Source organism: Hypanus sabinus, chromosome X1, assembly GCF_030144855.1.
Source record: "Hypanus sabinus isolate sHypSab1 chromosome X1, sHypSab1.hap1, whole genome shotgun sequence".
NCBI classification, from domain to species: Eukaryota; Metazoa; Chordata; class Chondrichthyes; order Myliobatiformes; family Dasyatidae; genus Hypanus; species Hypanus sabinus.
This window is the reverse complement of record NC_082738.1, coordinates 40,621,968-40,646,539: the sequence shown is the minus strand read 5'-3', so window position 1 is coordinate 40,646,539 and position 24,572 is coordinate 40,621,968. Positions and strand designations below refer to the sequence as shown.

Genomic DNA, 24,572 nt, shown 5'->3' with positions numbered 1-24,572 from the left:
AGGCTCCGTAGACAATCCCTCCATGACATCCACCTTTTCTGCAGCTGTGATGCTATCTCTGATCAACAGTGCCACGCCCCCATCTCTTTTGCTTCCCTCCCTTTCCTTTCTGAAACATCTAAAACCTGCACTCAAAGTAACCATTCCTGTCCCTGAGCCATCCAAGTCTCTGTAATGGCCACCACATCATATCTCCAAGTACTGATCCACGCTCTAAGCTCATCCGCTTTGTTCACAACACTCTTTGTATTAAAATAGACACATCAAGCCTTCGGTCTGAGCGCATCCCTTTTCTATCACCTGCCTATCCTCCCTCTCGCACTGTCTACAAGCTTTCTCTATTTGTGAGCTAACCTCCTCTTCCCCAGTCTCTTCAGTTTGGTTCCCAACCTCCAACAATTCTAGTTTGAACTCTCCTCAGTAGCCTTAGCAAACCTTCCCGCCAGGATATCAGTCTCCGTGGGATTCGTGCAACCTGTCCTTTTTGTTCAGGTCACACCTGCCCCAAAAGAGGTCCCAATGATCCAGAAATCTGAATCCCTGCCCCCTGCTCCAATCCCTCAGACACGTATTTATCCTCCTCATCACTTTATTCCTTTACTCACTATCGCATGGCACAGGCAGTAATACCTGCTTTTCAATCCTTCCTAACTCCCTGTAGTCTGTTTTCAGAACCTCTTCCCTTTTCCTACCTATGTCATTGGCACCAATATGTACCACGATCTCTGGCTGTTCTCCTTCCCACTTCAGGATATATTGAACATCATCAGAAACATCCTGGACCCTGACACCTGGGAGACAAACAACCATCCAAGTTTTTTTCCTGCGCCCACAGAATCACCTGCCTGACCTCCCCAACTATAGAGTCCCCTATTGCTACTGCCTTCCTCTTCCTTCTGAGCTACAGGGCCAGACTCTGTGCCAGAGGCACGGCCACTGTTGCTTCCCCTAAGTAAGCTGTCCCCCCCAACAGTACTCAAACAGAACTTATTGTCAAGGGGTACAGCCACAGGGGTACTTTCTAGTACCTGACTCTTTCCCCTCCCCCTCCTGACCGTGACCCACTTGTCTGGCTTCCATGGCCCTGGTGTGACCACCTGCCTGTAACTCCTCTCTGTCACCTCCTCATTCTCCCTGACCAGGCGAAGGTCATCGAGCTGCATCTCCAGTTCCCTAACTCGGTCCCTCAGGAGCTGCAGCTCAACACAACGGGTGCGGATGTGGCCGTCCGAGAGGCTGGGAGACTCCAGGACCTCCCAATCTGGCAATGAAAAATCAGCCGTTCACTTGCAGCCTTCTTGCACCCATGTACCTATCCAAACTTTTCTTAAATGTTGCAGTCGAGCTCACGTGCACCACATGTGTTTGCAGCTTGTTCCACAATCTTACAACCCTCTGAGTGAAGACGTTTCCCCTTAACCCATGACCTCTGGTTGTAGTCCCACCTAACCTCAGTGAGAAAAGCCTGCTAGCATTTACCCTATCTATACCTTTCAAAATTTTGTATACCTCTATCAAGTGTCCTCTCAATTTTCTATGTTCCAAGGAATAAAGCCCCAACCTATTCAATCTTTCCTTATAACTCAGATCTCCCACACTCGGCAACATCCTTGTAAATTTTCTCTGAACTCTTTCAACCTTATTGACATTTTCCTGCACTGCCAGGACTGTGCATAAATTAAGGATGCTCAATTTGCTGCTCTGTGTCTTTGGTCAAAATTTTCCCTGCGTGAACCTTGTCTTCCAGGTTTCTTGGGCATAACTCAATCTGTTATGCTCCCTGCACAGGCTTTCTCAGGTTGGATCCCAGCAGTGACCGCGGGATTGCTATAGTCCCTTTTACTCCAGTGGGGCTTAAACACCAAGTTAAGCTCACCTGTCTCTTCAGTTTCATCAGCTCTGCCTGCACTGTCCGTGTGTGCACTTCGTCCCGCAGATATTGACCATTGGGATCCAGCCGTGGCCTTTTAGGAATCGGCGTATCTATAAACTTGGATCTAAAAATATCAAAAACAATCCTAGTAATATTGGAAGTGATTGAGCTGTGACTCCCTTCTTTAGGATCCATTTTGGTAGCACAAGTGTTCAGTTAACAGCTCCATCCCATGACTGTCCCTGCACTCCAGATATGACAAGATGCAATGCAGGGCTGGATTGAGTGCAGATTGGGAAGGCAGTGCCATTCACTGGATTTTTATACCTCAAGCCAAAACTATTGAAAAGTTTCAAAGTCAGGAAACTAATGATCTGGAAGGCATCAGCAACGCATCAAGCATCTGGGACAGGTCTGTTTTGGTCAAGGTGTGCCCAACGAGACCATGTCACCCAACTACACCCATGTGACCAATTAACCTACTATCCTGTACATCTTTGAAATATAGGAGGAAACCCACACAGTCACAGGGAGAACACACACAGGGAATGCACTGCCAGAGCTCGTAGGGGAGGTTAATACAACAGAGGCTCTCAGATAGACACACAAATATGCAGAGAATAGAGGGACATAGACATTGATTGGTTAGGCAGAAGAGACAACTTTTATTGGGAATTTGTTACATGTTTAATATGTTCGGCACACCATCGTGGGCTGAAAGACCTGCACCCATACTGTACTGTTTATGTCCTATATTCTCGAAGCAGCCAAAGAAAATTTAGGAAGCAATTTTCTCAATTCTCCCTCTGATTTCTCGTCCCAGATACTTCCAGCAGGATCCCAGAGATGAGCCTTCAACTCCTTCAAACTCCAGGCTAAACACAAAGTGTTGGCAGCCCTGGTGTCTCTATCTTGTAACAAACACAGATCATATGTATGTGACTTTACTGATGGATTTCTTGAAAGGTTTAAGAACTAAACATTTGGATCTAGAATAACTCATGGAACGTGATTTTGATGACCAGCTTTATATCGTCTGGCTGAAATCAGCCCCAGTATCTCTGAATCAGAGTGCCATGGATCCAAGCAACAATCCCACTCAAAGAGCAGATCTCTTCCATCCTGACTCTTCAGTTCAAGATCTAAGGGTGCAATGGGTGAGATATTGAAGCAAAGAAAGGGACAAATAAAGACCTGCACTAAAATAGCACCTTCAACAATTCCTGATGCAGAAAGTTTTTGATGTCTGTCAGAATACAATGAAACACAGTTGCTGTTAAAACTTTGGAAGTGCAACACAAACACAACACCCATCCTCTCCCCGAACAGTGACAGAACACTAACCAGGTTAGTGATTCACTGTTAATGTTGAAGGGATTAAATCAGCCAGGGCATTGGAAGAATTCGGCTGCTCTCCTTTAGAACACTGCTGTGGAATTTTATCATCCTGACCTGGTTCTTCATCAGTGTTTGGTTTGGAACTCAAACCTCACCCACTACCTCATCCCACAACCTCAAATTAAGAGATTTCATTTATGAGGGATCTTAACGGGGTGAATTGGAAGGATTCTCTAACCACCAAGCATTGACTTACATAATTGACAGAGGGAACAGAGCAAGTTTAAGGAGGGAGTTTGGAACTCATGACCTGAAAGGTCAATGAAGGTGGAAATCATCAACACATCAAAATGTAGCTGGAGATGGAACTGTCTTTACCTACTCTTGTTGGCTGACAGGTGCACAATGGCCTGTTCAATCATTTTAACACTACAGTGGTTACAGCTTCACCATGTAGACTGTAATGGCCCAAGAAAGCGCTACACCACAATCTCCTCAAGGGCTATACAGAATAGGCACTGACTGTCATAGAGTAATACAGCACAAAACAGGCCATTCTGTCCAGCTGGTCCGTGCCAACCAAGAGTTCCCATCTAAGCTAGTCTCATTTGCTCATGTTTGGCCATATCCCTCTAAACCTTTCCCAATCATGTACCTGTCTAATACTTTCTGAATGTTTTTAATGCACCTGCCTCAACCACTTCCTCTGGCAACTCATTCCATATACTGACCATCCTCTGTAGAAAACTTTGCCCCTCATCTTTCTATTAAATGTCTTCCCTCTCCCCTTACAACTATGCCTTCTAGTTCTCGACTCCCCAACCCTGGGAAAAAGACTGTGCACATTCACCCTAACCATGCTGCTCATAGTTTTCTGCACCTCTATAAGACTGCCAGTGACACCAAAATCCAGTGCATGAGTCATTATGCCAAACCATGTACATCGTGATTTTGATCATATATTCTGAACCAAAATTACAATTCTGTTAAGTCTGTGACAAGTTCACACTGATTCTATTCTTGCCACTAGTAAAAGATTGAGAGTCGAGATCGTAGAGATGTTCCCATAGTCAGACATTGTGGTCAGTGCTGTAGAATCCAGTGTCGTGACAAAGGTTAGTCCTGGTAAAGTCAGGTTGTGTGCTTTGTAAACTGGGGGCATGGCTGGGTTCAACCCCCGACCCTACCTGGAATACCTGTGACTGTATTTGTACCCGGAGTCTCGGACTACTTGTCGGGCTAGTGGGAAGAGCTCGTCGCGCCTGGCCAGGAGAGTGCTGTCGATCATGCAGAGTTGGGCGGCCGCTTCGTTAACCATTACCTGCCAAGGAAACCAACCATCCTATTAGATATGCAAGCAGTGACTCACTGGCACACCAGCACATCGTTTTGCACTGCGAGGCAAGGCTCTGGCCTACTCACAGGGTTCCAAACCAGCCTGCATTTTCACGGGTTATCTTATTCGCTGCCTTTTTAGGGATGGAAATGTATACATTCCAGCTGAATTTTAAAGAGATTAAGATCTCTTTAAACTCAGACTAGAATTTTCTGAAGATTAGCATGTATATCAAAATATACAATGAAATTCATCGTCTGTATCAAATCAGATCAGCGAAGATTGTGCTGGGGGCAGCCCACAAGTGTTGCTACATTTCCGACACCAACATAGCATGCCCACAACTCACCAACTCCAAACGTATGGCTTTGAATGTAGGAGGAAACCAGAGCACCTGGAGGAAACCCACACAGTCATGGGGAGAACACACAAGCTCCTTTCAGATAGCGGCGGGATTCAAACACTTATTGGTGATCGCTGGTGCTGCAAAGTGATTGCACTAACCGCTATACTACTGTGCTGCTCCTCAGTGCTCAGGACAAAGCCATATCCACAATATAAAAGCAAGGATGTACCACTGAGGCTTTATAAGGCATTGGCCAAACTATATTTGGAGTACTGTTTTGGGCCCCATATCTAAGAAAGGATGTGCTGCCATTGGAGAAGGTCCAGAGGAGGTTCATGAGAATGATCCCGGGAATGAAAGGGTTAACATACGAGGAGTGTTTGATGGCTCTGGGCCTATACTTACTGGAGTTTAGAAGAATAAGCAGGGTGGGGTGGGGGAAGAGGAGGCACGGAATCTTATTGAAACCCATTGAATATTGAAAGACCTTCATAGAATGGACGTGGAGAGGATAACCATATAACCTTTTGCTTAGGATGTTTCCATTAGTGGAAGAGTCCAAGACTAGAGGGCACAGCCTCACAATAGCGCTAAGGAGGAATTTCTTTAGCCAGAGGATGGTGAATCTGTGGAATTCATTTGAGTGTGGGAGCATTTGATTTTGATTCCTTACTCTACAGGAGACTTTCTACTATGGAAAGTGCTTGTAGCTGTTGTACTTCCCTGTAAAGGCCTTGATCTAATGTGCTGGTGTACAGCACATCTCAAAAGATTTCCAACCACAAACCTCACTGGTGTCAAAGGTTATGGGCCTTGGAGAGTACTGTAGAACACAGAGACCTGGAATACAATTCCATGGTTCCCTGAATGTGTCATCGTAGGAAGACGGGGTAGAGAAGGCTTCTGGCATGCTGCCCTTCATTTGTCAGGGCATTGAATATAAAGTTGGGATGTTATGTTGCAGTTGTACAAGACATTGGTGAGGCCATATTCAGAATACTGTCTTCAGTTTTGCTCACCCTGTGGAAGGAAACTTGTGTTGCTGCCTGACTAGCTGAGAATTTCCAGAATTTCATGTTTCTATCTTATTTCAGCATTGGCAGTATTTTGCTTGGGGTCCTACTAATGCAGTGGTTCCCAACTTGGGGTCCACAGACCCCCTCGGTTAATGGTAGGGGTCCATGGCATAAAAAAAGGCCGGCAACCCCTGTTCTGCTGAAATATCAGATTGAGGCTCTGTTGGTTTGGTGGGCTCCAGCACCCAGTGTTTGCAAATTATTTCCAAAGTGTTTCCTGAAACAGGGGTGTTTTCCTTTTTGAGAAACCGACTTTGTTTGGTTTTGTTATTCGAACAAAGTTCAAACTTGCCCCGCCCCTCAAAGTACCAGTTCAACTAATCTTTAAATAAACCAAAGGTAGCCTCCTGATTCACTGCTACTCTGCCCTCCTCCACGCCACCATCCCGCACCAACAGTGCATATACTATTTCAATTTGTTTTTGATAAAAGTTAATTATCCCAGTAAAAAGAACCTGGCACAATTAGCTTTAAACAAAAGGGGTCTGTATTACAGGGCATTTGGGATTTGGAGGAAGTTGGGGGCTTTGTTTTCAAAGTCAAACTATATTTATTTTGAAAATACATATATGTTCACCGTATACAACCCTGAGGTCACTTTCTTGTAGGCATTTACAGGAAAATAATGAAATACAATAGAATTTATGAGAAAATATACATAGGCAAATACTGACAAATAACCAATGTGCAAAAGCAAGACGATAAGACATGAGAGAATAGGACCAATCAAGTGTGTATGGAACTGGAGGAGATAGCAGAGGTACTTAATGAATGCTTTGCTTCAGTATTCACTATGGAAAACAATCTTAGTGATTGTAGGGATGATTTACAGCGGACTGAAAAGCTTGAGCATGTAGATATTAAGGAAGAGGATGTGCTGGAGCTTTTAGAAAGCATCAAGTTGGATAAGTCACCGGGAACAGACAGGATGTACCCCAGGCTACTGTGGGAGGCAAGGGAGGAGATTGCTGAGCCTCTGGCGATGATCTTTGCATCATCAATGGGGACAGGAGAGATTCTGGAGGATTGAAGTATTGTGGATGTTGTTCCCTTATTCAAGAAAGGGAGCAGAGATAGCCCAGGAAATTATAGACCAGTGAGTCTTACCTCAGTGGTTGGTAAGTTGATAGAGAAGATCCTGAGAGGCAGGATTTATGAACATTTGGAGAGGCATATGATTAGGAATAGTCAGCATATCTTTGTGAAAGGCAGGTTGTGCCTTACTAGCCTGATTGAATTTTTTGAGGATGAGACTAAACACATTGATAAAGGTAGAGCAGTAGATGTAGTGTATATGGATTTCAGCAAGGCATTTGACAAGGTACCCCATACAAGGCTTATTGAGTAAGTAAGGAGGCATGGGATCCAAGGAGACATTGCTTTGTGGATCCAGAACTGGCTTGCCCACAGAAGGCAAAGAGTGGTTGTAGACGAGTCATATTCTGCATGGAGGTCGGTGACCAGTGGTGTGCCTCAGGGATCTGTTCTGGGACCCCTACTCTTAGTGATGTTTATAAATTACCTGGATGAGGAAGTGAAGGGATGGGTTAGTAAATTTGCTGATGACACAAAGGTTGGGGGTGTTGTGGATAGTGTGGAGGGCTGTCAGAGGTAACAACAGGACATCGATAGGATGCAAAACTGGGCTGAGAAGTGGCAGATGGAGTTTAACCCAGATAAGTGTGAAGTGGTTCATTTTGCTAGGTCAAATATGATGACAGAATATAGCATTAATGTTAAGACTCTTGGCAGTGTGGAGGATCAGAGGGATCCTGGGGTCCGAGTCCATAGGACACTCAAAGCTGCTATGCAGGTTGACTCTGTGGTTAAGAAGGTCTTCATCAATCATGGGATTGAGTTTAAGAGCCGAGAGGTAATGTTGCAGCTATATAGGACCCTGGCCAGACCCCACTTGGAGTACTGTGCTCAGTTCTGGTCACCTCACTACGGAAGGATGTGGAAACCATAGAAAGGATGCAAAGGGTGCAGAGGAGATTTAAAAGAATGTTGCCTGGACTGGGGAGCATGCCTTATGAGAATAAGTTGAGTGAACTTGGCCTTTTCTCCTTGGAGTGACAGAGGATGAGAGGTGACCTGATAGAGGTGTACAAGATAATGAGGGGCATTGATCATGTGGATAGTCAGAGGCTTTTCCCCATGGCTAAAATGGCTAGCAGAAGAGGGCACAGTTTTAAGGTGCTGGGGAGTAGGTACAGAGGAGATGTCAGGGGTGAGGTTTCTTACGCAGAGAGTGGTGAGTGTGTGGAATGGGCGGGCGGCAACGGTGTTGGAGGCGGATACAATAGGGTCTTTTAAGAGACTCCTGGATAGGCACATGGAGCTTAGAAAAATAGAGGGCCATCGGTAAGCTTAGGTAGTTCTAAGGTAAGGATATGTTTGGCACAGGTTTGTGGGCCGAAGGGCCTTATTGTGCTGTAGGTTTTCTGTTTCTAAAAGAAGTTAACTTGTGCAAATAATATAAGTTACTGAGAACATGAGCTGTAGAGTCTGTGAAAGCGAGTGTGTAGTAACCGAGATCAGTTCAATGTTGAGGTGAAAGTTATCCATACTGTTCCAGGAGCCCGATGGCTGAAGAGTAATCAAACAGAAGAGGTTCTGCAGATGCTGGAAATCCACAGTAACACATACAAAAAGTTGTGGCTGAGGGGTAATAACAGTTCCTGAACGTGGTGGTGTAGGATCTAAAGCTCCAGAAACCTCCTGCCCAATGGTAGCAGCTTTCTTACTTTCTTGTTTTGACAATTTGCTGGATTAACTAATGGCCATGAAGTGAAACTTGCAGAGTCAGGTGGTAGTTTAACTCTCCTTTCAGACAAAACTTCAATCCCAGATCAGTCACAGTCACAGAAGTTGGGAGAGGAGGAGAGAAGGGGAGAGGGAGAAGAGGGAGGAAGAGAAATATAGAGGGAGAAAGGGGAGAGAGGGGCAGAGGGAGAAGGGGGAGAGGGGCAAGGAGAGGGGAGAGGGGGGAGGGGAGAGAGGGGGAGGGGAGGGGGAGGGGTGAGAGGGGGAGAGGAGAGGGGAGGAAGGGAGAGGGGAGAGGGAGAAGGGGAGAGAGAGATGTAGAGGGGGAAAGGGGATGGGGAGCAGGGGGAGAGAGGGGCAGAGGGAGAAAGGGGTAGTTGGAGAAGGGGCAGAGGAGAAGAGAAAAATGGGAGAGAGGGGGAAATGGGGGTAGAGGGGGAGGGGAGAGAGGGATGTAGAGGGTGAAAGGGGAGGGGGAAGAGAGAGAAGGGGAAGGAGGGAGGGAAAGAGTTGTAGAGGGAGAAGGGAGAGGGGGTAGAGGGAGATGGGGCGAGAGAGAGGGGGGAAGGAGAGGGAGGGTAGTGGAAGGAGGAGGGAAGAGGGAGAGGAGAGGGAACAGAAAAGGGACATGCACTCTGGAACGGGATGGAATATAAAGAAAGTAATCAGTGACATACACTGACTGTCAATAAAAGATTCTACAAGGACCATGGGATCCAAATTCAACATTTTGGGGGTATGTAAAACAAAATATTTTTATGCAAGGAGTGGCTTTAAACTGGTACCAATTGCCTTTTGGTTTCAATCAGGGGATTCATAAGGGCTCTGGATAGGAACTCAGGGACAAATGTCTGCAGGGCTGCAAGATATCTGGGACTGAATAGGTTGCTCTACAAGCAGCTGCCATGGGCCAAATGGCTCGTGTGTAATAATTCCATGACATTTAATCATACTAATTAGCTTTTATAATAGATCTTTCTCCACCTTTTAATAGTGATGGCTGTCAAAACTAATTGATGAATGTCCTAATTAGAAAAGCAGAGACTGCAATTGGACACAGATCCATTTTGCATTTGATTGGTTATCAAAAGAGCTTCTGGACACCTTCAGGGAGTTGACACAGATAATCAAAAGCTGGTAAATCGCAGAATATTGTCCATCCTGAGCTGACGGTTGTGACTCGAACAACTGCTTTGAGGTGAAAGAATGAGTTATTTTGCTTCCCACTAGGCTGAATTTCTGGGTCCCAATCTGGCATTCTGCATCCATGTACAATGACGTGGGAAGAGAATCCGAGTGGAAGCAGCATCACGTTTCAAGATCAACATAAAAGAGTGCAGCATTAAGTAACGCTCTGTGACAGGAACACAAGATAACAGGAACAGTAGCAGGTCACTTGGCTCCTTAAGCAGAAAGGGGTGTAGGGTGGTGGGAGGTGGTAGTGGAGCTGGGAAACAAGGGAGTATTGAAGCAATCTTTTTCTCTTCAGATTGGGTGAGGCTAGAACTCAAGGTCCTAGATCTATGGTGAAAAGTGAAATACTTAAGGGGACCATAAGGGGGAACTTCTTTACTCAAAGAGTGACATGAGTTTGGAATGAGCTGTCAGTGAAAGTGGTAGATGCAGATTCAATTGTAACATTTAAGAGAAGTTTGAATAGGGAGTGATATGCAGGGCTATGGTTTGGGTGCAAGTAAATGCGACTAGGCAGAAGATAAGGTCAGCATGGAATAGATGGGCAGAAGGGCTTGTTTCTGTGCTGTAACACTCTTATGATTCTACAGAGGCTTTGAAACTGAGGCAGCACACAGTCAGAAGGAAACAGATACTCAGGGTGATTACAATTCCAGGTAAAATGAAACAACTCCACTGCCAGGAAATGCTCTTACGCTCTCAGCAGACGTCTGCACAGTTAGTTGCAGGTCACATACTCTCATGAGACCTGGCCAGTGTTTTTCCAACCCTGGGTCTGTGACTGTTTCCCACCCTTTAGCTTTGTTTGTTCTGGTGCAATCAATGAGAGGCCATAACATTGTTCACAAATGTAAATGATTAAAAATAATCACACTGCAATCTTCACATCTCACAATAGAGAAAGCAATAAAAAACCATCCAGCAAAGGACAGTGGCTGCACTACTGACAAAATGAGATTTAATAAAGCCAACTGTGTGAAGTTCTTTCCAAAGAGTGTAACTTACTGTAAATGAAAACTTTTCTTTCCAAGGGTCAATGTCTGAAATTATCACTCACCACTCACCCTGTTGGAGTTTCCTTCTATTCCTATCTCTCATTTATTTAGCTGGCTTCTCTTATCTACGTACTGAAGGTCACAGGTTTAGAGTGAAAGATGAAATATTTAACAGGAATCTGAGGGGAGAGCTTCTTCGCACGGAGGCTGGTGCAAGTGTGGAATGAGCTGACAATGCAAGTGGCAGGCGCAAGTTTAAATGTTAACATTTAAGAGAAGTTTGGATAGGTACATGGGTGAGGGGGTATGGAGGGCAACGGTCTGGGTGCAGATTAATGCAGGAAGACCAGGTTGGCACAGACCAGATGGGCCAAAAGGTCTGCTTTTGTGTTCAACTGCTCAATGAGTCATTTAAATAGAGCAGGTTTAAAACAGTAGTACAGATATAAGCTGTGACCTTTCAAGTGTACCTATTGTCAATGGCACAAGAGGTATTATTGACAGTCTACAGTTTTTTCAAACGTTGACTTGGTCGGCTGGTGATCTCTCTTTTAAGGTTTAATACTTATAATGGTGTGCTCACTGTACCGTAAAGCCTCCATGAATGATGTAGAGATTTACTTCCACGCGAAGGCTTGCTCTCGACACAGAGCATTTCCTTCCCAACCTCATACACTGCTCCTGGTAACGTTCCACGAAAGCAGCACCTGGTGAAGGTCACTGTGTCAGATCAGGCTCACAGAAGTGGATGGCTGCCAAACATCACTTCTTTGGGGTCTGACTAGCCTGTCAGCTGAAGGCCACGTGAATCCAAATTAAAATGAACCCTTGGAAGCACCAACTGTTGACGGCATCCTTTCATCTATAGCTCAGTTGGAGGTGTCCACACTCTGGGTCAGAAGGAGGTGGTTTCAAGTCCAGCTCTCATAATCTGAGCACGAGAGACTCAGGCTGACGTCAAGTATGAACAGAGGGAGGGATGCCCTGTAGGTTACTCAGAATCAGAATCAGGTTTATTATTGTTTTTGCATGTACCATGCAAGATATAAAAAATGACTATATATTACAATGCAAAATATAATATATAATAAATAAAGCTTAAGAGGAATAGTGTTAATGGATCATCCAGAAACTTAATGGCTCTCTAAAGAGGATATTAAAAAAGTCCTCAGGTGCCAGCTACAGGAAGAGCAGTATTCCAGTCAATAATTATCAACGCCACTGACATCAGATGATCTGGTCAACATCAGCTAGTCAGCATTACAATAGTAAGTATATTCAAAACAAATGCACACCACCTGAAAATGGTTTGGAGACACCCAGAAGAAAGAAGAGTGGTAAATAATTTCCGAAGCTGAAAAAGCTTGGTGCCAAACTGGAATCATTGCTGAACTGGTAAATTCACTCAACCTTGTTTTATAACACTCCCATCCTGCGACACTAATAACAGCCAAGCTTTTGAACGCTTAAGTGCAACAGGAACCACTCATTGTGGGGAATGGGGAGAACAAAGGGAACATTAATGTTTGTTATAATGAGTTAACAGGTGGAGCAAATGGGAGTTTTGTCTGTGACTGGTCGCACTTTATATTGAATGCCATGCTTAACAGCTAATGATGGCACCAGAGCAAATTTTGATTTCGCTAATTTCTGGAGAACCTCATCAGGATGCACAACCGCTCCTCCCTCCCCATAATCCTCAGCATGGGTGCCCCCCACCCCAGGGCTGTGTGCTGAGCCCATTGCTGTGCACTCTACTCACGCATGACTGCAGAGCCAAACACCCGGGTAATCACATTGTCAAGCTCGCCAATGACATGAAGTGGTGGGGCTCATCACCAACAACGATGAGACGGCCTGCAGAGAGGAGGTGCCAGGGAAATAACCTCTTCCTCAATGTCATCAAGATGAAGGAGATGGGTATCAACTTCAGGAGAACTCACAGCACTCATGCCCCTCTTTACATTGGTGGCACAGCGGTGGAAACTGCGAGTAGTTTCAAACTCCTGGGAGTGCGCATCTCACACAACTCTCACGAGACAGTGTACCCGGATGCCTTCCCTATCATTGTGGGGATTTCAAGCAGACCGCGTGAAGAATTCTCTGAACAACTACCAGCAGCATATCAATTGTGGAACCAGAAGAGCCAACACATCTGACCACTGCTAAACCACCACCAAGAAGGTTTACCATGCCATCTCATACCCACACTTGGAAAAATCCCATCACTTGACTATATTTCTACTTCCAGCAGAACGGCAGAGAATAAAGAACCCAGTACCAGTGGTGAGGGCTGAGAAGTATGGTCAAGGGAGGCAGAGGAGGTGGGGATAGCTTCATTCAACTTCACTTGTTACATCACCATTGGGTGCAGTCTTTCATTGATTCTATTATGGTTATTGGATTTACTGAGTATGCCTGCAAGAAAATGAATCTCAGGGTTGTATATGGTAACATATAAGTGATAATAAATGAAATTTGAACTTACAGGAATGCTTTGAGTCAGTGCATTGGACAATATTCAGGGACTCATCTTTGATCTGAATGAATACATCACCGTTGTCACCAGTTTCATCAAGTCCTGCGTGGGTAAGTGTGTGCCTTCCAGAACATACTGGACATACCCAAACCAAAAGTCATGGATGCATGGATGAACCAGGCCATTCATAGTCTGCTGACGGTTAGATCTGTGGCATTCAAGACTGGTGATCCAAAACTATACAATTAGTCCAGGTACAATTTATGGAAGGCTATTTTAAGAGTGAATAAACAATTCTGATTGAATTTAGAGACAGAATCAGATGCATGTCAGCTCTGTCAGGGTTTGCAAGCCATTACTTCCCACAAAGCAAAACCTAATGTTATGAATGACAGTGATGCTTCAGTCCCAGATGAGCTCAACACCTCTTATGCACACTTCGAATGGGAGAACAAAACTACTGCAAGAGGGCTCTTGAAGGCTGATATCAGAACATCTTTCAATACCTCAACCCACTAACCCACCACCATCACTCCTTTATAATTTCCTATCAGTCATCTTATGTACTGATACTCCTGTGTCTAGTGTCACTTTATTTACATACAATCAAGCTATATTTATAGTGTTTTTTTATTATTGTTGTGTTCTTTATCTTATTGTGTTTTTTTTTGCTGCATCAGATCTGGAGTAACAATTATTTTGTTCTTCTTTACACTTGTGTACTGGAAATGACATTAAACAATTTTAAATCTTGAATCTTTACAAGGCTAACAGCTGCTTGATAAAAAGAAAATCCTATAGGGATTGTTGGTATCTCAGAACTCAGTCCCTCAGCTAGGAAACCTGGGAGAGCTCAGCAGCACTTTGAAATGTGGCCACGTAATACCCAGACAGAAGAGACGGTGTCCCAGTTTCATGCAGCATCTGGAAGGCGATATCTCCACACTGCAGCACTCCTGAGGGACTACAGTCAACATGTCTATTAATTCTCTGGAGTGGGACATGAACCCACGACCTTTAGATTCAGAGATGAGAAAGCATCACAATGTGTCACGGAGATTCTCTCCCACCCCCAAGCCCCCAACCTGTCACGGCGATCAAGTTGGAGAGCGATGGAGCACAATATTCCAATTCAGTGTGAAGTTCATGCATCATCTTATGGTTCTGTCATTGAACAGAATGGAGAGAGATGAAGGGAATAGCTCTTCTCAGGCTTCCAGCCAGGTGCAGGTATTGATTTTAACAGACATGCCTTGTCTGGTGGTATTTAAAACCCTGCATCCGTCCCCGATTGGTTAGTCTTCATCCAATCAGGTTTCTGCTGTCCCACTTTGTTTACAATCAAATTCCAGTTCTTACTTAGAATGAGATCTTTGCCTTTGTTAAAATTCGTTCCCTCTAGATTTATTTCAATGGCTTTCTTCACCAGGCAGTCCCAAAAGCCATTGGTGTGGCACAGTAGTTTTGTGCCACCAAAGTCAATCCCATGGCCATTGCGATTGCAATGTTCTACTACCGCTGATTTCTCCAGGTAACCCAAACGGATACATCTCCAATGCTCCTTAATGCCGGTTTCCAATGTACATCCTGCCTGGCTGCTATGTACTGCTCCACATTCATAGGGAATCCTGTAAACACCAGCTGTCCTGAGTCCCAGGCCATTATTGACCCACGTAACCTGTGATTTGAATTTCCTTATGGGGTTGTGGATAGTTTTAATCCACTATTTCTTCAGGATCCTGGCAATCCTTCCAGAAACCATGGAAATATACGGAAGACAGATTGTAAACAAAGTGGGACAGCGGAAGCCTTACTGGATGAGGACTAAGCAGTCAGGAAGGATGGATGACAGGGGTATAAACAGCACTGGACTAGACGTACCCAGGCATCATCCCTGATGAAGGTGGCAGAGTTTGTCATCGAAACATCGATTAAAATCAATACCTGTACCCAGCTGGAAGCCTGAGAAGAGTTTATTCATCAGACATGCCAAGAAAACACTACATCCTTTTTCAGACCAGAGGAAGTTTACAAAAATGATCTTAGGAATGAGAGGGTTAATGTATGAAGAACATATGATAGCTCTTGGCCTGTATTTACTGGAATTTAAAAGAAACCTATCAAATATTGAAAGGCTGAGATATAGTGGATGTGAAGAGGATGTTTCCAGTAGAGGGAGAGTCTAGAACTAGAGGGCACAGCCTCAGGGTAGAAGAACATCCCTTTAGAATAGAGATGAGGAGGAACTTCTTTAGCCAGAAGATGCTAAATCTGTGGAATTCGTTCCCCAAAACAGCTGTAAAGGCCAAGTGGTTGGGTGTCTTTAAAAAGGAGGTTGATAGGTTCTTGATTAGTCAAGACATCAAGGGTTACAGGGACAAGGCATGAGAATGGGGTTCAGAGGGATAATATATCAGACATGATCGAATGTTGCAGCAGACTTGATGGGCCAAATGGCCTAATTATGCTCCTATGTCTTTTGGTCTTATGGTCACCTTGTAATGCTGATGAACCCTGGTGGCTCCAAATTTCCCTCCAACTCAGCTTGGGGATTGGGAAATCTATTAGACCACCACCAAGAGAAGGTAGGCAAACTAAAGTAACTCCTTAACACTAGCTCATCAAGACCTTTGGTAAAGGTAGCTTGCCCCTAGAGTTCTGGAACCACCAAGCTACTGTAAAGTCAAGGTCAAAGATAATGTAAGACTGGCCTTTAAAATTAGGCAAGATATTAATACAGAGCAAATGTTTCCACTTGTGGGAAAAGACCGTAACTAGAGGACACCATGAAAAGATGGTCACCAAGAAATCCAACACAACATTCACAATAAACTACTTTACTCGTATAGCAGAAAGGGACTTAGCAGGTCAGGTGGCATCTGTAGAGGGAAATGAACAGTTGACACTTTCAGCCAAGACCCTTCATCAGGATTAGAAAGGAAGAATGCAGAAGCTAGAATAAGTGTTGGGGGAGAGGGAAGATGAGGTAGTGGGTGATAGGTTGGGGGGGGTGCTGGGAATAATGTGAGGTGGCAGAGACAGCTGAAAAAGATGGAATCTGATAGGAGAGGATATTGGATCATGGAAAAAAGGGAAGGAGGAGGTGGGGAGCCAAAACGAGAAGAGGAAATGGGGCTAGAAGGATAAAGAGAAATAAAGGGGGAGGGTGAACAGATGGGGCTGGTTGCCCAGAAATTAGAGAAATCAATGTTCGTGCTGTCAGGTTGGAGAATACCAAGACCAATGCGTTGTTCCTCTAATCTGTGTCTAGCCTCAAATTGACAGTAGAGGAGGCTGTGGACAGACATGTCAGAGTCCGATGTAGGGAAGATGAGGTGATGTGTTTATATCTATAAAGACACCAAGGACAACTAGTTGAGGGAAAAGGGGGTGGATGGTTACTCTGATGTATCTGGACGAGGACTGATGTGTGGAGTACCAACGTTGGTATGTTTTGATTGGATCAAACAGCTTGTTTCTGTTCCCTATAGCATAGATAGGTACAAGGGTCAGCATAGACGACATGGACTGAAAGACCTGTTTCTATGATGTACAGCTCTATTCTGTGTCACCCAAAACAAAATGATTGAAAAATGATCATCAAGATTCAAAATCTAATTGATCAGGGAAAGGTGACAGTGGACAATAGAAAATGGATGTCTTTTAGAAGTCTGATCCCACAGACCGGAGGGAACATACCCTGACGTTAGCAGAGAGAATCAGCTCCTCCACCCTAGAGCCTGGATAGGACTCAACGTTCAAATCAAGTTTATTTTCTTGCAAGCATTTACAGCCAAAAAAAGAAATACAATAGAATTTTATGAAAAACCATACATAGACTGACAAACAGCAATGTACGCAAGAAGACAAACTGTGCAACTGAAAACTACACCAAGAACATGAGTTATAAAGAGTCCTTGAGTGTAAGTCTGTAGAATCAGGGTGTGAATGCATCACAGCAGTCAGCTGTGTGAATCAAAATGGCTGCTTTCTGCGGCCTTTGAGTTTGGGGTCAGAAACTCAACCGATATCCCAACTTCTTCCCAGTGATCCCTACTGACCAGTGATAGAGAGATCTGCCTTCATGGCTGAAAAATCTGCAAATATTCTCCCTCTCAATTCATAATGATCACTTGGGTGAAGTAAGGAAAACATAAGTTTCAAGAAAGGTGGCTTTTTTTTCAGGGTTGTAGGGAAAAGAGAAACTGGAGATAAGGGACAGAAAGGGGAATGTGTCACTTCATCATGGGCCTGAGCCTTGGAGAATTACCAGATGCTTAGCCCAGAAGATAGCAGCACGAACCATGAAAAGGAAATTGCCCTGAGAGCTCTGGATCCTTTTAACTCAAATTCCCCAGATTACTACCACTCACCTCCACACTAGGGACAACTTATAGTGGCCAATTAATCTACTGTACTTACATGCCTTTGACACATGGGAGGAAAGCGGAGCACTCGGAGGAAACCCATCCATTCATAGGGAGGGCATGCAAATCCACACAGGCAATATCAGAGGTCAGCACCAACCCAGTTCACCAGGGCTGACTAACCGTGCTGCCTACCTTCGTATGCAGCTTGACCCCACCGGAGACAGGGAAGGAGATGGTGACACAGAAATTATAATCACTGAAAAATTATTTCTTTTGAAATGAAATAAATTTCTGTTCTCCCCTCAAGAATTCCCTTAAACTGCTGCAGTGTGAACCCTGAGACTGCCGACTGTGTGTGCAAATGCAGTCACATGTGCAGTCAGTGGCACTCACCATACACTCAAACACACACTCATGTCCTCATACACACTCAAACCCAAACAGCAGACCATTTACACCAGCACTACAATGGTGCCGTGAGCCATTTCAGCGAGCTTCGTGAAGCAGCAAACTCAAACTTGCCAGTGGAAAAGCAAGTCTCCTCACAGTATGTGGGAAGGCCCGGTGATAATCCAGTCATTTATCTCACTTGTGTGTGTGGGAGCTTGCAGAGTGCAAACTGTATGGTGCATTCCCTGCAACAGAACAGTATCTGAACTTCAATGGGTGTTTGTGCTCCACTGTGCCAAGCACTGTGACTTCCCAAGGCTGTGATAGGTCTAGAACATTCCTTCTTGCTGGAAATGGTGATGCAGATGAAAGATCTGTGTGCACTGGAAAGAACAGGAGGGTCACAGTCCAAAGAAAGCATGATACGCTGTGGGAGGAAAGATCTCCTCCTCAATACACTTTATGTACCTCAGGGAGTGAATGCATCACTTCAGGATGCTGATGTGATATTTAGCTTCCCAAAGACTCCAAAATCCTAGCAGCTAAACAGAAGAGAGGAATTGAAGATTCAGCAGGGAAGGGCTTTTTTTCCCACAACTGCTTGTGAGTTGTTAGGAACAGGAAAGCACTCTCACCTCCATTTCCCCCTCACCCATCTTCCACTCCCCTAGCTATCAGGGATATGATGTGTTATCCAAGTTTGGTGGTGTTGTTTACAACAAGGTATTGATAGGGTGCAGAGCTGAGCTGAAAAGTGGCAGACTGAGTTCAATCCAGAGAAGCGTGAAGTGATTCACATTGGAAGGTTGATATTCAAGGAAAATACAAGGTTAATGGCAGGGTTTTTAGCAATGTGGAGGAACAGAACGATCTAGGAGTCCACATCCATCGATCCCTCAAAGTTGCAGCAGTGCAAGTTGATGGAGTTGTTAAGATGCCATATGGTGTGTTGGCCTTTGGTAGTTAGGGGATTGAGTTCAAGAGCCGCGAGGTAATGCTGCAGCTCTATAAAACTCTTGTGTTCAGTTTTGGTCGCCTCATTACAGGAAGGATGTGGAAGCTTTAGAAAGGGTGCAGAGGAGATTTACCAGGATGCTGTCTGGGTTAGAGAGCATGTTTTATGAGGATAGGTTGATTGAGCTATGGCTTTTCTCTTTGGAGCGAAGGAGGATGAGAGATGACTTAACAGAGGCGTTGAAGATGATAAGAGGCATAGATCGACGGGACAGCTGGATTTTTTCCCAGGTGGAAATGGCCAATACGTGGGGGCATAACTTGTTTAGATGTTTGGAGGAAAATATAGGGTGGATGTCAGAGGTAGGTTTTTTTGCACAGAGTGGTGGGTGTGTGGAATGTGATGCCAGGAGTGGTAGGAGAGGCAGATATATTAGGGATATTTAATAGACTCTTAGGTAGCTGGATGAAAGAAAAATGAAGGGCTATGAGGGAGGGAACAGTTAGATTGATCTTGGAGTAGGTTAAGGAGTCAGCACAGCATCCTGAACTGTGCTGTACTATTCTACATTCTATGTACATGGGGACCATAACTCTATATAGTGCTCCCAAAGTATCTTAATCCAGGGATATGAAGAACCTCCACATCTACCAGCTTTGACTTATACTGTTGAGTGTATAATGCACTTTAAAATCCTACAGTAGGTGTAGAATGTAATAACCTAACACAAATAATTGTCCAAATGCAAAAACTGCAGATCCTGTGAATCCTAAATATTAATAGAAAAGGTGCGAAATTGGTAGGCAGCAATGTTTCAGTTCAATGAACTTTCAGCTCCAATGGAAAGATCATCACATTGAAACATTAACTCTCTGTATCTCTCCACAGATGCTGCCTGACCTGCTGAGTATTTCTGGCATGTTCTGACTCCCCAGTTCACAGCAGTCACTTCATATATTCCCCAAGCATTGCAAAGTGACCCAAAACAACGTACCATTTACCAGACAGAATGTGATAACGGAGAACGTACGACACTCAATATCTCAATATCTTGGTACACTAAGAGGCCAGCTTCCAAAATGACACACTGGAGGGGAGGTTTAAGGGAGGGAATAGCAAGCTTCTGACCTTTGGCACAGACACAAAGATGTGTGGGTTGGTAGTTTAATTGGCCAGTGTAAATTGCTTCTAGCATGTAATAGAATTTGATATGATTGTATAGCAGTAATAAAAAGCAAAGGGAACTGGGCCAAGCAGGAGGTAAAAATTGGACAAGTAGAAATCTCATCTGACTGCAGGAAGTTACAGGGATGAGATGGGGGGTAGGGGTGGTTGAGCCGTAGTGGGATTTTAAAATTAGGATGACAATATGTTGCAATTGGAAGAGAAGCTTGTCTTTGATCAATATTGCTAAATGGGTACTGAATTTCAGCAGTTGATTGGAATATTGTTGGCAATTCTGGGCTACCTATCTAAAGAAGGATTTTCTGGCCCTGTAGAGGGTCCAGAGGTGATTCACAAGGATCACCACAGGGATGAAACCATTAACATACAAGGGGTGTTTAGTGGCTCTGTGCCTGCATTCGATGGAACTCAGAAGGATGAGGAAGGATCTCAATGAAACTTTCTGGATACTGAAAGTGGATATGACGAGGACGTTTCCACCAACAGGAGAGGTGTGGATCCCAGGGCACAGTCTCAGAATAAAAGGACATCCTTTTAAAATGGAGATGAGGAGGAATTTCTTCAGCCAGAGAGTGGAATTCATTGCCACAGAGGGTTGTGGAGGCCAAGTCATTGGGTATACTTAAGGCTAAAGTCAGCTTCATAAATCCAAGTACTGAGTACTGGAGTTGGGATGTTATGTTGAAATTCTATGAGACATTGGTGAGGCTGAATTTGAAGTATTCTGTGCAGTTCTGGTCACCTTCCTACAGGAAAGATATCAGTAAGATTGAAAGAGTGCAGAAAAAATTTACAATGATGCTGCTGGGACATGAGGACCTGAGTTTCAGAGAAAGGTTAAATAGGTTAAGACTTTATGCCCTGGAGCTTAGAAGAATGAGGGGAGATTTGATAGAGATATACAAAATTATCAGTGGTATAGATAAGGTAAATGCAAGCAGGCTTTTTCCACTGAGGTTGGGTGAGACTAGGACTAGAGGTCATTGGTTTAGTGTGAAAGATGAAACATTTAAGGGGAAACGGGGGGAACTTCTTCACTCAGAGGCTGGTGCGAGTACAGAACAAGCTGCCAGAAAAGGCTGTGGATGTGGGTTCAATGGCAACATTTAAGAGAAGTTTGGATAGGTACATGGATGGGAGGGGTATAGAGGGCTATGGTCCCGGTGCGGATAAATGACATAGACTGGATGGGCTGAAGGGTCTGTTTCTAAGCTGTAGTGCTCGATGACTCTAGGATGACTATACCTCATGCAATGTGAGATTCTTCCCATCTTTCCGTTTGGAGTCGAACCTCCCGTAGATGGCGCTGAACTTGCGGATCTCCTCTTCCTTCTGTGGCTCCTGGTCGCTCATCTCGAAAATGTGGCCAAGGGTCTTGGCCATTTTCTTGTTGCTGATGAAGATGCACTCCAGCTCCTTGGGCTCCATCCTGGGCACGGTCTGGATGAGACGCTCGGCACAGGCAGCGATGATCTGGATGACATCCTGGGTGAGGGGCAGAGATGGGCCATCCTTGGGTGGAGAATGGGGCTCCTCTTTGGCCACCGTGATGACGTTGGAGATGGTGGGCAGATGCTGAACCGAGGCTACCGGCTCTGTCTGTGATGAGGTCTCGGTCCGCCGCGGCGATGCGTGGTTGTTGCCAATCTCCAGCGGGCCAGCCAGGTTCTGTGTCAGCCTCGATGGATGCTCCTGTTGGGTAGCAGCAGAGTTGGAGCTGGCCGAGTTCAGGTCTGACATCTTGGCAATGGGAATGCTGCTCGCCGGCAGCTTGGTGAGGGGCTGGTTGAAGGCCGAGGGGTTTGTGATCCACTCTTGCAAGGCCTTCTGTAGGCGTCGGACGTGCAGTGGCTTGCTGGACATGCCCACCAAGGCCATGATCTCCAGAAATTCCTCCTCTGCTGCGTCACAGAGCTGCTGAACGTCATCCCCTCCCTGCTGAATGAAGGCATCATAGTACAGGAGAAGATTCGCCCGCTGCAGGACCCGGTAGAGTTGCAGCTCCCCCAGTGTGGATGGCTGAGAAGTGGTCATGGTCCCTGTATTGAGATCGCAGCCAATGAGCAGTCCCTGTGGAAAGAAGTGACAGAGCCTTCAGTTCACACCAACCCTCCATCATAACCAGCACAAAATAACCAGTAACAACAACCCCAGGAGCATTCCTAGATGCTTTGAAGGAGGTCAACCCGAGAAAACTGATGCTCAAGGAGATGTTAGGACAGTGGATGGGTTTGAAGGCATCCCTGAAGGAGGGCGGAGAGGTGGAGAGGTTCAAGGAAGGAATTCCAAACCAAAAGAATGAACCAATGGAGGAACTCGAAAGACATCACTTATCTATAGGGAAAATTTCAATAAGATTGAAAGAGTACAGAGAAAATTTACAAGGATATTGTTAGGATCTGAGGAAAGTTATAGGGAAAGATTAAATAGGTTAGGACTTTACTCACTGGAGCAGAAGAGAATGAGGGGAGATTTAATAGGGATATACAAAATTATGAGGGGTATAGATAGGGTAAATGCAAGCTGGTTTTTTCCACTGAGGTTGGGTGAGACTAGAACTCAAGGTCATGGGTTAAGGGTGAAAGGTGAAATATTTAAGGGGAATCTGAGGATGAACAACTTCACTCAGAGGACAGCGAGAGCACGGAACAAGCTGCCAGCAGACGTAGGTTTGATTGCAACATTTAAGAGAAGCTTGAGTAAGTACATGGAAGGGGTAAGGGGGGGGTGGGGGGGGATCGAAGGGACCAGGCAAAATAACAGCTCAGCACGGACTAAATGGGCCGATGCTTAGCTGGGATTGAAGAACACCTATCGCCCACTTCCAGAGTCGGCTCAAAGTCAATGCAGGCAAATGATAAAGACCTCGCTCACTCTGCCAATTCAGCTTCAGAGTAATCTTTGGACTCACACGTAAGGAACTGAGTCAACATACTGAAAAAAAAATGACTTTGAAAGCTGGTACCTAACAGAGTGAGATTAGGTAATTTAACTCCCATCACACGGGGTGACAGCTCTAGATCAACCAGGCCGACTCAAAGATCCTGCATTTAATCCCCATTTCCAAGACTTGAGCCCACGGGTCAGTTTTCTCCCTTCAGAGCTACAATACCAGAACATGGAAGAGCACAGCACAGACACAGGTCCTTCGGCCCATAATACCATGATAGCAAGTTAAATTGCTCATCTGCTTGCACATGGTCTGTATCCCTCCAACCAAGCCTTTCAAAATGCCGCTTAAGTGTTGCTATTGTATCTGCTTCCACCAACTCCCCTTGCACCATGTTCTGGACACCTAAAATATATATTGCCATGTTAATCTCTTTTAATATTTCCCTCTCCCACTTTAAACATATTCCCTGTGGTACCTGACAGTTCCAAATGCTGGAGGAGCTCAGCAGGTCAGCCAGCATCTATTGATATTAATGAACAGTCGACGTTTCGGGCCTTCATCAGGACAGGAACGGAAGGGGGAAGGTGCCAGAAGAAGGCGGGGGAAGGGAGGGTAATATTTCCACCCTGGGAAAGAAAACTCTATCTACGATGCCTCTCATCATTTTATACACTGCACAACTGTCCAGTCTCCCCTCAGCCTCTGACACTCCAGAGAAAACAGCTGAAGTTTGTCCAACCTCTCCTTATAGCTAAATGGGTCAACTTTCCAATGACCTCCCCAGCACACATAGAACACTACACAGTTCATTTTGAAGGAGAGAAGATGAGTTTTTCTTACTGATCCCGGCCAACGAGCTTCAGTACCGGTGTTCAGCTGGCCATTTGTCCCACCCTGCTTACACTTACTGCAGCTGCTAGGGATGTGAAAGATGATCCATAACAAAAATACACACTTTGGTTCTTAGATTTAGCATCGATGGGCTGTGCAAGAATGGTAAGATCATTGTAAAACAAGGCCCAACACAGAGTCAGGAGGGTATCACATCTAACACACCCTGATCATTGCTCCAATGTATTTTCCTTCAATCTCTCTTGATTTTTACTGGCACCATCTATCCCCTCTGATTTTGTCTTGTTGATTTATTACCACTTGCTGTCAAAGAGTCAGAACAAGAATCAGCACAGAAACAGACCTTTCGTCCCAACATGACCATGCTGACCATCAACTACCCATTTACACTAATGTGGGGAGAACGTACAAGTACTGGGTGTGCACCTGGATGACAGACTTGAGTGGAGCACCAACACAGAGGCTGTGTACAAGAAGGGCCAGAGTCACCTCTACTTCCTGAGGAGTCTGAGGTCCTTTGGAGT

At 44.9% G+C, this 24,572-nt stretch overlaps 1 protein-coding gene across 3 annotated transcripts in view; it reads right to left on the bottom strand.

Annotated features, from left to right (window-relative positions):
- The window catches only part of LOC132384852 (NGFI-A-binding protein 1-like), a 63,758-nt gene that overhangs the window by 15,888 nt on the left and 23,298 nt on the right, over positions 1-24,572 (bottom strand). For 2 of the 3 annotated variants that reach the window (XM_059956438.1, XM_059956439.1), the window contains exons 2-4: positions 21,549-22,373; positions 4,399-4,532; positions 1,877-1,997 (exon numbers count right to left, since the gene is read on the bottom strand). In XM_059956438.1, the coding sequence (XP_059812421.1) occupies positions 1,877-1,997; positions 4,399-4,532; positions 21,549-22,337 (1,044 nt within the window). In that variant the 5' untranslated portion in view covers positions 22,338-22,373. The remainder of the gene's footprint in view (positions 1-1,876; positions 1,998-4,398; positions 4,533-21,548; positions 22,374-24,572) is intronic. The other variant, XM_059956440.1, reaches the window with a different exon arrangement.